Genomic DNA, 15,142 nt, shown 5'->3' with positions numbered 1-15,142 from the left:
GGAGCTCCTGCTTTCACATCTTTTGTCTGAGCTGCTCCCGCTTACATGAGGTTCTGTAAAACTGAAACCCTTTTTGTGTGTGGGTGTGTGTGTGTGTGTGTGTTGTTGGCATTCTGGATCCCAACCACGTTGTCCTTTCTCCATTTTTCACGTCAAATTATCTTGAAATGTTTCTCCTGTTCAAGTCTAGGCTGTGGAAATACTGTCTAAGCAGTTAAACGAGATACAAGAAACTTATTTTTGTAGCTTTTATTTAATAGACAGTATATTTTATAAGGAAATGCATCTCCTTTTAAACTATAAAAAAACCAAACAGAGTGTGTTTGCTCTTCAGCGAACACTCCACCGTTTCAAAACGAGAAACCTGTTCCAAAAATACCCGAGCAGGGATGGTGTATTTGAGACGTCGCCTTAAGATACATCCGTGTTGACACAAACGGGCAACAAGAGTTTTTTAAATAAAATTTTTTATAGGAAACCAGTTCATATTTATGTAATGAACTGGGGCGCTCCCTCGAGAAACGTGTGAACACGAATGCGGCCGCTGTAGTGGGACATCGGCGAACTGCGGCACTCAGGCTCTCTTGTTTTATTCCCTTGAGGCGCGTGACGAACAAGAGAAGAAAATTGATGCACGGCCTCTTTGAAGTGACTCAAAGGAAACCACAGAGATTGGGGCTGAATGTGTGTGTTTCCTCTGGCAGTAAGATGCTTTTAAATGGGATCCTTTTGGTAGCATCTGGTGCTGCTGTTGCAGGGTTTCTGTAAATACTTAGCATTAGGCTTTGGTCAGAGGGGACTGGACTCGGTTCTGCTTGTTGATTTAGATGGTTGCATCTGGTTTGCCACAAAGCGGTGATGTCCAGACGTTTTCCAATGCAGGCAAGAGATGCCAAGTTGAAAGTACGGGTGGGATGATCGACTGGTATGAGATGCTTATATTTTGGTAGATTTTACAGACATATCGGCAGACCCTGCTGTGAACATCATTGTTGCGTGAAAAATACTAGAATTGTTTACAAAAATAAAAAATTGATTCATTAGATTGTAAAATGTGAACCTAACAAAGTAGTCCATGATATTTGCAGCCGGATGTTGCACCGTTAGTGATGCTGACTGAATCACAGAGATGTTCATGTCAAAGTTTCTAAGATCACCACTTTCTCATCAAATGCATCCTATCTAGGATCCATATAACCCTTCATTGGGATTAGGGTAGAAATGCAACAGTGAGGACATCCGTCTTGTTCCATTGTCATATCAGGATAGTTTTCATGCATTCACTCTCTTCACTCTCTCAAACTTGTATCTTTGGCTTCCTTTCCTCCCGCCTCCTGCTGCTATAGGTTTGTTTGAGCCTCAGGCAGATCGTTTTCTGCCTCCCCAGTTATTGTGGCTTTCTAGAGAAAGGTCGGCCTGATGGAAACCTCCCGAACACTCAGCGACGGAGGCTTTTAGAGGTGGCGTGTCGGCTCTGCGCACAACTAGCTCTTTGTTGTATCTGTCCCGGACCTGACCACCTGACCACTGCCGTCTTTTGTTCTCCCCTTTCAACGTCATCCACAGCCTGTCAGGCAGCAGAACATGCAGACCGAAATGCCACAGAAAGCTGCTTTTCCTAGCACTGATTGGTCTCTTGTTGGGTTCTAAAGCCGTCTTTATAAGGCATCCCCTGTTTGCTTCACTCCATTTTTTACTCGTGACGAGGTTCGCCACCAGGGTATCAAGTTCAGCTTTTAATTTCTGAACCTGAAAGAGAAATGAGTCATCATTTCTCCCTGCCAACACTTGAAAGAGAAGTTGATGTGCCCTTTAGCAAACTGCTGTGAAGCTGGATAGTGGTTGAAGGCATAAGACTGATTACACTTGGCAGTTCTCAAATATATTGTCTGAAGTTAAACCCAGTACCTAGTTATATTTAGATCTAATGTGGCATGGTTAGTCTGATCAGGATACAAGTAGACCAGTCTAACTATGACAATAAGATCTTTGTTACCCACTTTAATACTGAGAGCTAACAAATCCAACCAAGCCTGATCCAACATAAATTATAGGCCTAAGCTTGAAGTAAACCCGCCATAATTTGAGTGTGACTTCTCCTGTTCTTAGCTTTTGTTTAACATCTTCAAGCTCCATTTTGGCTCTTGCTGTAACCAAAGGTGTAAATTATCAGGGATGTGTGATTGATAGGAGCAGAGCAGGGCGGAGCCAGGTGGACATGCATTGCACTGCACTTGTTTCAGTCTCGTGAACATCTGCACCTTGCTTTCTTTCCTTCCTGAACAGGGTAATCTGCCTGCTAGTCTATTTGTAATAGTTAGATTAACAAAACTTTATATTACGCATTTTCGTTTGGCTTTCTCTATGCTGTTGACAACAGGTCCATTAGCTGACAGAGCAAAGATTACAAATCTGTCAGGAATCATCATCAACAAACAAGCAGACATTTCCCACACAAAGAACAGTCAGTCCATTACAGCAATAGGTTTTCAGGCTTGATATTTATTGACTATTATTAATCGCCTGTAATCAGTCGATTAATAAGTAATCATCTGAACACAGCGATGATTGATTAGCTAATTTGGGTCGCCTTTTGTTTTGTTTTTTATTTGAACCAAACCACTGAATTCCACTTCACAGCTACATGTTAAGGTTGTCAAAGTCAAGCTAGCACCACTGACCTACTTCCCTTGCTATTTAAAAAATATATATTTTTATTAAACTGTGAAATGAGATACCGTTGGACCTTGTTATTTCTTTGTCTTAGTGTTGACAATTAGTAGCAAAGTGATACATTCCTTTTTTTATATATATCATACATACATTTAAGGTTTATGTTGATAACTTCACAGCTAAACTCAGTGGTAGTAATTGTTGTCTAGCTGTTTTTTCCCCCCTCCAGCAGGGAGTTGGGGCGCGGGCTCTTGCATGCATGACGTCACGTTTCAACATGTCTATAAAACAGCAGACGGCTTGCTTGCACGTCCTTGTGCTGCATAAATGTAATTTCTGGAGATTTTGTGTAATTTGAAAAGCTGCTACGGGTTCAGTTAGCTCTAAAAATGATAGTATAAAGAAATCATGTCAGAGAGAAATTCTCTCACCCGTATGTCTCCAGGTCGGTGTTTGATTCACGTGTTAAATTAGCTGTGAACTGTCTCATTTCAACAACAGCTGTTTTTTGTTTTTTTTGTTGGTTCAAGGACCGCTGGTGCTGAAACAATGATTGTATTCCTCCACCTCGGTAGCCTGAGTGTACCCAGGTGTGTCGGGAGGGGAGTTTCCCATCACTTCTTCTATTTTGGCCTCATCCTTTGCTGCCGCTGTAAATCACTTGACACTTGCAGAGAGAAATGGAAATGTCCAGCTTGAAACGAACTGTAAGCATGACATGTCCTGGAATCCAAAACCTCATTTCCCACGGGCCATTTTAGAAGCCGGTCAGGCTCAAAGATGCTCTTATAAATGCTGTGATGCTTTGACCAAACTCTGTAATCGAACAGCGGCTCTGTTACAGACGCATTTTGTATATTCATTCAGTCATTGCAGAAAGCAGTGCGTGTGAGTCAGGGATCAGACTGCAGTGGTTACACTTCCTTTAGCTCAGGAACCTCTTATTCCCAGCTCTCAGCCTGTGTGCACACTGACCTGCTGCTGTGTCCGTCACCTTTCATTCCTGTTTTCAAACTCGTCAGCTTGCCTGAATTGATAAAACTGCTCAGATATAAACTTGGATGTAGATCGATATTTTCTGTGCGGGGGGGGAAACATCCTTCTCTGTTTGAAGTTGTGCTGTCCAGCTTCCTGGTTGAGAACGTTTTGAGCAAGACGGACACGAAACCAGCATGTCAATCTTTAACCCATCATCCTAAAATATTATCAATATTTATTTAGATCAATTTTAACCTTTTCATATTCATCAGAAAAAAAAGAAATATCACACAATACTGAAAAAGAAAAGGGCATGAAAAAGCAAAAAGGGGGGGAAAAAAGACAAAACTAGTACAGAAATAGAAAATATTTAAATTCCTGTCAGTGGCAAGAACACAAAAAAGTTTAAGCTTTCTTTTTATACAAACAGCCTCATCAAAATCAAAAAAGCAGAATCTTTCCTGAATATTTTTCTGAAACATGTCTAACGATTTCCAGCTAAGACAAATCTGTAAAAGAAAATATAATCAAACCTTAAGGTATTTGTTTAGCAAATTATTTTCATACGTTTTCTTAAATTTAAAGAGTGAAACACACAGTTTGAACTCCTCCCAGCAATTATTCCTCCCCTTAATCCCTATAACTTAAGTAAATTTGTTTTTAATATTAATTTAGTGCTGATGATGGAGGAAAAATTTGGTTTAAAACTCGTTAAATAATAACGAGTGTCCTTGTTTATTAAATTTAAGCTTTCTATTTTTGTAAAAAAAAAACAACAAAAAAACAACGCTAACGAGCAGAAAAAAATATGATTTGAGTGAAACAAAGTGTCTCTGTGGGCTTGTCAGGTGCTGGTTAATGTAACACGTGTCTCCTCTTTAGTTTAGTAAATTTGGAAAAATGTCTTCGTCTTCACCAGGAGAAAGACACGGGTTTGAAGCAGGCGCTCAGAGAAAGCCTAGAGGGGACTGCGAGAGGCCGGGCCCGTTTTTGATTCTTCTCTTTAAAGTCCGTGTTCTGAAAGTCACCATCAAAGAGCCGTAGTGCTGCTGCTGCGGCTGCTGCTGCGGCTGCTGCTGCCGCTGCTGCTGCCGCCTCGGGTCAGAATCGGGGATTTCATCACTACGCATTAGACTTTGATGCAGAGGGAAAAAAACCCTCAGATGAATCACTTTAAGGCTCTTTTCATGTTGATTACAAAGCAGCATCATACCGATTTGTTTGCCTTCCTAACCTATGGTCTCCTTTCTTGTGCTTTATACTAGCCGTGCTTCTTATGAGTAAAGAAACCGCTTTCTCTCACGTGTTGAAGTTTTTTTTTTTTGTACTGTACTTTTAAATAGTAGTCGCAAATCCTAAATAAGAAATGTTCAGCATTTTGTTTTTTGTGACAAATGGAGAGATGAAGAAGAGAGCATTCTTTAAAACAAAGTCGTACATGTATTTCTAAATACAGGTTTACTGTGTGTGTGTGGGGGGGCGTGTGCACGCGTGCTTGCGTTTGTGTGTGTGTGTTTCCTAGAGCAGACATGTTCAAACTTTTTGTCACAGTGGGTTGAAACTGTCAAGTTCATAGTAGATGTGGGCCACAAAAATTACATAATATTCTTTTAGTGCATAAAAAAAATTAAAACTACTTTATTTTTTAGTTATGTTTAATGATATAGTAAATGCACAATATTTGACCAAAAACAAATTAGTTTACGGATAATTTTGGCAGATTTTTGAAAAGGATGCAAACATTTCCATATCCAGGTTCAGCATCAGAAGGCCAACAGCGCAAAAGGGTGAAACTGGAATCTGTTTAGCCTTCCTGTTATCTGCTGGAGGTCTTGCTCTCTCCTGATGTAGAATAATAAAATTTGATTGCTATCTATCTTTTAAATTATCTTTCACTCTGTTTAAATCATCTGTAACTTGTTTGGTCCACAGGTCTGGATGCAGAGCTCTACTACGTCCGAGATGACGTGGTGAATTTTTACGCTCTCTCCTTCAACATGCCTGTGCCTACTGAGACTAACAGTCTTTATTTCACATGGTATTCCAGGTCAAAGGTAAGGATTCAGATCCATATGTCCCTAACTACCTCTATACACATTAAATATTAGTATGTTTGTTGATATTAATTTGTCATTTAAAGGTCGACTACAAGCTTGGATTCTTCGTGGAGAACCCTTCTGTCCTGAAGACTCCAGGGAGCAACATCTCCAGTCAGGGGGAGGTTCCCCGCGTTCCCTCAGGTCTATAAAACGTTCCACCTTTAGTTGTATTGCTCACCGCGTTTGTCACATTTAAAACACTTTGAAATTGCGTAATTTAAAAGAATGACCAGGATGCTCATTGTTCACTTAGTTTAACAATTTCATGTTGTTTTGAAACCATTGCAGCTCCAGTTTGTACCATGAAAATTTGCACTTTGTAGAATTGTTCTGATTTATTATATGAATACAGATTTATTTAATAGAAATTTATAAAATTAAGGATTTGGATTGTTTTGTTGTTTTTTTGTAATCAAAATCACTCACTTTGTGGTGTTTATTTAGAGATACTTACTTGTAAGAAATTTTGCTATATTTTCAAAAAGAAATGAAACGAGGGGGGGAAAAAAATAAGCCGACAAGCTCCACACACACAAAACATTTTTATTCTTTAAAGAACTTGAATAGTTTGATCTTTGTAACCTGCCACAGTGCATTTAACTAGACATCAAGTAAGGCTGGATGTAGCAGAAGTAACTAATACTGCCACCTGCAGGTTGGAGTTAGCAGTTACTTAAACTCAATGTCTTTTAACCATTTGCACAAAAGAAATCTGGGAATCTGTTGATTTTTGGGTAAATTTCTGCAATTGTGGAATTGTGAAAACCTGGAGGGGCTGATAAATATTACTTTTAGTAGAAAGAATATTGAGCTTTTAACCTTTTCCTATTGATCAAAGAGAAATATTTCAGTCGGATTAAAGCACAGGTGAAAATGTCTTGTGAAAAAGGAAACTGCTGCTAAGAATATTTCAGCTGGAAGAGCAGATTACCAGGTGAGGAAGAAGAAGGTTCAGTGAAGAAGTATTCATGATGGAGAGATCACTGAAAACTGAAACACCAAACTCTTGTTGCCACCAGTGCAGAGCTTGGTGGCGCCTGGTTCTTTGTGAACAGGTCATCAGTTTGTTACCGTATCTCAGAAATGACAGACTGAAATGCTACAGGAAGGACAAAGATGAAGCAAAATTCCTTGCCATTATTTGAGTCACCTGGGAAATCATTTGTTGCAAGAAGAAAAGCTGAAGGCTGCAGTGAGTCCAGCTCCATGCCAACAGCCTTTCATCCTGATGCAGTCCCTGTGTGGGGTAAGGGAGTTGGCTTCCTCAGAGGTTTGCCCAAGAGCACTGCCATGACTAAAGAGTGGGATTTGGTTCAGAATCACAACATTAAGATGTTTGACTTGGAGTCATGAAACTCTGCTGAAACCCTGTAATCAGTTGTCAACAAGCCACTGGATAAACTGTAATCAACTCCAAGCAGCTTCAGGAAACAGAAGGTCGACATCGTCACTCAAGATTTGTCCCGCCGGTCGTACGGCGTAGAAATGCTCCATGACTGAGACAGCTATAGAGCAAGGTTGATTTTTGTCTGGTGAACCGTTTTTCTCCAAACGATTTAGAGCTCAAACCAATTTTTAAAAAACTGGAAAATTCTAGGGATCTGCAGCCTGAGGCTCCTGAACCGCAAGAGGTTCTTCCACAATGGCTCCTAATAATTTTGACTCAAAAAAAACAAAGAAAAGTTTTGGTACTCCATCATATGTATTCATTTCTCTTATCCACAGACGTTGTGTATGTCTTTGGCTCATGTCTGTGCTTCCTCTACAGTCTTCAGGGTGGACATCGTCTGTTCAGAAAACGTGGATGAAGAGGCGTTTGTCACCATGCAGCTCAACCTGACCAGCCACCCCAACTTCACATTGCTCAACTTCAAGAGGAGGAAAATGTGCTTCAAAAGTACGAATTCTGGTTCTGGTTAGAGTTGCTTATTGCAACAAAACTGAGACAGTGGAGCTGAATCTGTTGTCTGGATGAGTTGTTTTTTTTCCCCATTTCAAACAAACAAGGAATATTGTTCCCATTGTATGGCAGGACAGCTGTGGTTGCATGAATGAACTGCAAACACTTATGATCTATCATTATGTCGGATCATAGTGTGCATGTGGGAACGGTACCCTGTTAACGTACTCACACCTCTTGAACGCTTTATGATGTGTTTACAAAATAAACACAAACTGTAATGTGTTTCACAGGGATTTTACATGATCCAACACTATGCTTGGTTTTCAAAATATACTCATTGAAGTGGTTTATTAAGGATTAATATCTAATGGAATCACCTTTTACTCCAATTCCAGCTGCTTATTGTTTAGGGATATTTCCCTATGGTTTTACACGTCAAACCAAAGGTTTTAAAGGAGCAGTGTTGTGAAAAATAAAATGTTTTGAGCTTTTCATCATGTTACTTTAACGTTATTCCTTCATCAAAAACAGTTCATGTTTGAGAAATCTTTTAATATCCTTTAATCTGTCCAAAACGCGTAGCTAGAGCTATCCCCACCTTCAAGACGAAGCTCTTCCTCGGAGTTGCAGCTTCAGAGCAGCTCTTTCCCGCAACTCCTCCACTCAGCTCCTTCAGACTAACAGTAACAATTAGGAAACACCTGATGGAACTGCATATCTGCTGAGCTGATTACGGAAGCTGCTTGTCAGTGAAACCCTGGTAAAAATGTTGTTAAACGGTTAATGGAGGAGCCATGTTGTGATGACTTCCTGAAGGCGGAGTTTCAGAAACGGCACAAGTTTTTAAAGAAACAGAGGCCCAATTCCAAGGCTTTAAATTACAAAGTCAAATTCCTTTTTAGTCATATTTGACATATACAGCATTTTATAGCAAATGAAAGATATATGGTTTCCAACGCCTCAGCATTTCGTCCCCACAGCATGACTCTACCTCCACCATGCTTCCCTCCTCCCTGATGAACATTAGCAGAATGACAGCCATACCTTTGCAGTTTTTCTTTGCTTTCAAAGCTCTAATTACATACAGTCAACTAGGCCTGTCACGATAGCAAATTTTGCTGAGCGATTAATTGTCTCAAAAAATTATTGCGATAAACGATAATATTGTCTGAAGACCTTTTTACACTGATTTAATGGAAATGACGTAATAATGCATGTGATTTCCTGCCAAAGATAGATACACTTTATTTTCAAAAGAATATTTAACACTGGAGCTGATAAACAAAATAAACAAAACAACCAAAAACAAAATGGATTCTCAGTCTCCATAAACAAAAAATGTACTTGATGAAAACTAAACAACATAAAGCCAAAGTGGAAATAAATACTGCATTCAACCAAAAGAGGGCAGATTATGAAGTCTGTATATTATGTTGCCCTTCAGTAATAATTAGATTTAAATAGAGAAGATGGGCACATCGAATACCTGATGCAATAATTCACACTACATGATTTTTTGCTCCTATTTTTCCCTTTACAACAATCTTAGAACGTTGATCTTTCTAAGATTGTGTGGTGTGTTACGGTAGATCGTCGTTGCCGCTCCGATCTAAATCAGGGGTTTTCCCCGACTGACAGAGTTAACGCTGCCTGTTGAATGTGACAGGCAGCCAATCAGAAAGCGAGGATTCTCCTCGCTTTCTGAGGGGAAATTACAGAGGGGAATGTCAAACAGCTGACACGGCGCAACCCAAGTCCAGCGGACATTGGAGATGATATGTGGAAACAACATTAATGTTTATTCAACATGCAAAGAATATAGAAATGACAAGAGGAGGAGTTGGAGCGAAATTACTACCGCAGTTGATAAACCCGGTAACTTTTCAGCTGTTCTTCGTTAACGTGACGTAAATAGGTTATAATGATTTTCATTCAGTCAGGACTTTACGCTGACACTAGCCACATGCATCGCAGGTAGATTGTAGTAAAGCATTGATTAATGCCTGGTTTTAAAATTAGTTCACTGAACTTGTAGCCATTATTTTGTGCCCATTGTTGGACACCACACGGCAGGAACGAACCCGATCGAACCGTTATACCTAGGATTTCTGTCGGCTAATGTGTGGTCTCAGGTTTTGAAAATGGGCCGACAATCGGCCGCCAGCTCTAAGATCGTGTCGTCTGCGCTGAGCTTTACACTAAGGAAATGAGGAAGGGAGGAGTCAGTGGAGAGCACCGGAGTTGGTCCTTTTTTCATTCGGTGTCATCAACAGAAAGAGAAAAAGGCCGGAAGAGACGATAATGCCGATAATTGAAATGACGTCGATAGTTTTAATTTATCGTACGATTAATCGATTTATCGTTTATCGCGACAGGCCTACAGTCAACAATTAGGTTGTTTGTGAAGGTTGCCTGGATTTTGTTTTGGGATGTCAGAATATACGTAGATCATCAGTGTACAAATGCGTCCTGCGATTCAGATTTTTATTTGTACAATAAAAATCTAAATAATGAAAAGCATGTAAAATTGTGTTGATAAGCTTAATCAATGTTTTTTCTGACTTGTTGCTGTATGTGATTTGGATCCAAATTGTCATATCAGTGCATCCATAGTGAAAATGGTTGAGGGGTATGAATACTTTAGCATGGCATTGTATGTGGAGCAGATAATTTAGTTTTTCTTCACTTTTTAATAATTTGGTTCCATGAAATACATTCGCTGTATTTCTTGTCAGCATTCTGCATCTTAACTACCATTTAATTGACCACATTCATGTGTTACTCAGGTTTAATCAAATCATCTTTCCTAATCTTTCTTCTTCTCTGAACAGGAATGGACTCCAACTCGAACATTCCCGTTACTGTCAACAATAACAGCGCGACCACAGCGGGCTGTAAGTAACCATACCTCCGTCAGGTCCAAACTATCAGAGCGAACTCTTTGAACGGCTTTTCTTCTCCGTGGGCGTCCGTACAGACTCTTTGTGAGAGTAAGTAGTGATGTTACGTGATGTGCCGAGGCTTCGAGGCGTGTGTCGAGTAATGGAGGGGGCGTTTCCGTAAAGCGCGTATCGAAGCCTGCTTCATTTAGGGGAGGAGCCGAAAACGATGACGTCCGAAGCCTCGCTGCCCGGCTGTACCACGTGACTGCTTCGGGAAGTGGCTCAGAGTTTGGCGCGGGGTTTGACAGTTTTAGAAACCCCACAGGCTCCATTCAAAATGTGGGTTGTTGTAGGCGAGTTGCGGTCAGTTGAGAGAGTGGATAGAGTTTTGATAGTTTGGATAGCAGAGTTTGGATAGTGGTTATTTAGTTTGAGACAGTTAGTTTGGTGTTTGGAGAGTTTAGGAGAGAGATAGATAGATAGGAGATTTAGGAGCGCGAGGACAGGATAGGAGTAGGATGGAGCCGGCGAGAAAGAGGAGGATTTCCCCTATGTGGGAACATTTTGATTTGATAAGCCCTAACAAGGTAAGGTGAACTGAACATTTGCAGATGCATTAGGTTTGCTTATGAGGAAGTGTATTTTTCACTGTTTCTTATTTTCTGTAAAGGTGAGGTGTTTATTGTGCTCCAAGGAGTTGGGGTACAATAATAACACCTCATCCATGTAGTGTCAAAAAGAGAAATCGTTTGAAACCAAAAACTGTGGAGAAATTGTTGTTTCTTAATAAAAATGCATGAAATCATCCAAGTTACACAAGGATTAGCCTATTCACTGCCCCCTCCCTAGTTCCACAAGCACTTTCACTGTCCTCTGCCTGATGAAGCCCAGGCCATTTTTCTAGAGTCACAGAAAAACATTATTACACAACATGCCATATCACATGACACTACTATTTTGGGAATAATTACACACAGAGGATACATTCAAACAATATTTTATTATACACATATGTGTATACATAATTTATGTAGACAAATGATTTCGTCCTACACCTTTAGTGAAGTCATTCCCAAGAGCCATAATAGACAAAAATTCAATGCATCACACGTGTTAAGATACAGCTGGCTGTGATTATACACCTGGCCAGTAGGTGGTTTCGTGTGCACATGAAGCTTCAAGAAACGAACCCTTTCTCGAACCAGTTGGCTCAAGTGGTTCAATGCCTCATGAGGCTTCATCTCACCATCACTAAGAGTAAGAAAGCACCGTTAGTGGGTTTGTCTTCCTTTTGCTGGGTGAGGATGGAGAAACACAAGGCCATCGGAGCATTTTTAAAGTAGTGACTTTAAAGTAAAACCTTAGAGGCACTTAAAGCTCTCCTTTCTTATTCAAGTTTGTATTTTTTTTAACAACAGCTTAATTTTTTTTGTCACTTCCTGTCTTGCAGTGTAAACACCGTTTAATCCTCACCCAGGTTTTCTCTATTTACCGTCATCCTTTTGGGGTTTTTTTCTTAACAGTTGACGGTGTGGCCACGCCCACCACCTCCACCCAGGTGTTCTACATCAGCGTGAGCGTCTGCTGCATCGTTATATTTCTGGTGGCCATCATCCTGGCCATCCTCCACCTGCACAGCGTCAAGAGGGTGGAGATGGAGGACAGGTTGGAGTTTTCATCCAGTTGTGCTCATTAATGTCCTGTTTGTAGCAGTTAGAGCTCTGACAGGCACTCACCTGAAATGCATTTTCTGCCAAATGCAATTAAGTTTGGTCCCAAATAAAAAGCTAAAACTTTCAGATTTAGCTTAGATATGTTAGGTTTGTTCATTTAAAGCTGTGGTGCAAATTACTTTTCTCTTTGAAGCAACCTGAGTTCAAAGGAGGAAGAAAATCAGTTTAATCTGAACCTTTATTGACTTTTCCGACTAAAAATAGCTTCTTCTTTTTTTCTGTTAAAACACTTCACCTGTTTTGCCTGGAGTTAAACTCTACTCACAACTCAGAAAATCTCATTTGATTTAAAATCTTTTAATAAATATTCCTCTATTGAATTATGCTTTCCTAATTTCTTCTTGGCCCCTAATTGAAGTTTCATGATAGTTTAGTAATTCCTTGTATTCTTCAAGACTAACAGGAGAACGTAGCCTACCTATTGTTGACTTGATAACCTTTCCTATCTGTTGTTGCTGAAAGTATTCAAGAACCATAAACTTTTTCTGTTTTCTCCCACCACATCCACAAGATTCAAGGTCTTTTATTGGGATTTTATTTGCTAGAACACCCCAAAGTCAAAAAGGAAAGAAAAGTAGAACAATAATGACGCATGATTGCCATTTGTTTCAGACAGGTAAATGTCTGATGCCATTGCTTTCCTGAAAAAAAACTGCGTATTACCTTTTTTTTTTTGTATTGAGCCGGACCGTAGAATATTGTGCCGACTCGTACCACACTTGTGCTTTTATTTGAGAAAAAAAAATAACAAAGAGCTCATATGTAAAAAATATGTTTCCTTTTTCTTCCACTTTGCGGTTAACCAGAATGATGTGGTTTGTCTTCTCATAAAATCCCAGTAAAATAACGACCCTGCTTGCTTTTTGAAATCTGGCAGATACTGAAATGGTTCAGGAGCTGTACATGCCTTAGCTAAGCATGTACAGATCTGCACATTGTTAGGCTCTAAAAAGTAGCATAGATTCTCAATAGAGAAACGTTTGTGACTTTACTTTCTTGTGCCGTTTCTATTCCAGTCCCTCCAGGAAGTTACAATGTCGCGATTTCAACTATTAATGCAAATTCACTCATTCGCAAACTTTATGTGTAGTTACAAGTTTTAGCAGTCATCGCTACATTACGGATAAATCTGACCAATCACCTTAAGATTTTCTGTATTTCTTTCGTTTCTGACCAACCACTGCAACTCGGCTGAATTTTACCAATTCCTTTGGCCCTTTTCAAATTTAACTGCCTTTTCTCTTGAAAGCCGAACCTGGAAGATGAAGGTATGTGTGACGCTAAGCGTTAGCCTTTACCTTTTTCTGTTTTACAAAAACCACTTTGAGCTGTTCTGAATGATTTGCTCCTACTTTGTAAACGGTTCATGTCAACTTGAATGACCAATATGAAATTCTTCTTTTGCACTCTGTCAACTACTCAGGATATAATTTCCTTTGTATTAGGGCTTCTGTCTCTATAAGGTACATGAAAACGTCATTTTCACTTTAAATATTAACCTTGTTAAAATCCTGTCTTTTTTGGGAAGGTTATGTGCAGCAATTTCAACTTTTTTGAAAGAAATATAGCTTAACTAAAAACTTGCAACTTTGACCACAACATTTTCAAAAAGTTGCCTCAAAATCAGTAACTTTAGGGCGCAACAACCACAAAGAAAGATGGCAGCATCCTGGAGGGATTGAAAATACTGGAGTCCACTTTTCCCTGCTATCACAGAGAAAAAAGCAGGGATAAAAGTTAGCTTCGTCCCTATTTTAATATGCAGTTGAAGTATTCGAGCTTGAAAAACCATACATGTTCTTATTGTCTTCCGAATATATACTGTATATATATATATATATTATTTTTTATTTTTTTTGTGAAATGTTTTTTCGGGAAAGTGCCTCGAGGCAACATTTGCTGTAAATTGGCACTCTAGAAATAAGACTGAACTGAATTGGATTGAAACTAGATAACAAAAACCAAATCAGTGTTTGTTTTTTTCATTTGATCTCTGCTGTTTGATCACCTGCATCATGTTTTCTTTCCTCTGTGTCAGTGTGAGTGACAGCGGAAGCTCACAGGGTCTCTCTCAGCCGTCCACCCAGACCACTCAGTACCTGAGGGCCGACACGCCAAACAACGCCGCTTCCGTCACCAGTAAGGTGTTCTTGCTCCATCTGCACTGTGTGTGTGTGTGCGTGTGCATTCGGCGTTCACACCGTTATCCTCCACATTAGATTAGATTAGATCCATAACTCTGTCCGGCGTGCTATTTATTATTTTTTTTATACCGTCGCCCTGCCGGCATCGGCAAACTGCAGATGCTTTTCCAAATCTAATAGTCGGCTGAATAACACAATTAGCCTCACTCGGTATCATATGATGACAAACGCAGCCGCTGCCAAGGTGTTTGTCTTTCTTTTTGTGGCTGTCAGCCCTGTGACCTCCTCTGCTCTGCGCAGCGTGTAAATATCAGCACCATGTGCTTCGCATCAGGCAGCGGTTGCCGGGGGGGTAGAAAAGGCAACCTTTTCATGCCGGACCTGGCAGGAAGTGATCAAACCACTAATTGATGCGATTACAGAACCTGCTGGGAAAGGTAGATTTGTGCTAACAAACTTCAATGCTACATATAAACAAAACAACCCTGAACCTTTCTGAAGTGTCGGATTTGAGCGCAGATGTGATGAGCTCTCGCTGGTTCTGCCTGAGGATGTCTGGAGCTGTTCAGTCCCTCCGCTAATACAAACCACTGTGAAGTTCATCGTATTGTGGGGGGCGGGCATTAACTAAAGACTTGGCTCTTGACAGCTTTAATTCATTAGGCGGTTCTTAATGAGGTCAAAGTTCAGACACTGGTGAACTCTTGTAGTTTTTTTTTTTGTTCCGTTT

The 15,142-nt window shown here is 40.0% G+C and overlaps 1 protein-coding gene across 2 annotated transcripts in view; it reads left to right on the top strand.

The window, feature by feature from the left end:
- ryk (receptor like tyrosine kinase) overlaps positions 1–15,142 on the top strand; it is a 44,605-nt gene that overhangs the window by 7,766 nt on the left and 21,697 nt on the right. For both annotated transcript variants that reach the window (XM_032572304.1, XM_032572303.1), the window contains exons 2-7: positions 5,584–5,705; positions 5,792–5,891; positions 7,519–7,647; positions 10,485–10,547; positions 12,059–12,200; positions 14,307–14,407. In XM_032572304.1, the coding sequence (XP_032428195.1) occupies positions 5,584–5,705; positions 5,792–5,891; positions 7,519–7,647; positions 10,485–10,547; positions 12,059–12,200; positions 14,307–14,407 (657 nt within the window). The remainder of the gene's footprint in view (positions 1–5,583; positions 5,706–5,791; positions 5,892–7,518; positions 7,648–10,484; positions 10,548–12,058; positions 12,201–14,306; positions 14,408–15,142) is intronic.

This window comes from Xiphophorus hellerii, chromosome 9, assembly GCF_003331165.1.
Source record: "Xiphophorus hellerii strain 12219 chromosome 9, Xiphophorus_hellerii-4.1, whole genome shotgun sequence".
Lineage (NCBI taxonomy): Eukaryota > Metazoa > Chordata > Actinopteri > Cyprinodontiformes > Poeciliidae > Xiphophorus > Xiphophorus hellerii.
Note: the sequence above shows the minus strand (reverse complement) of the source record. Positions and strands in the feature narration are given on the sequence as shown.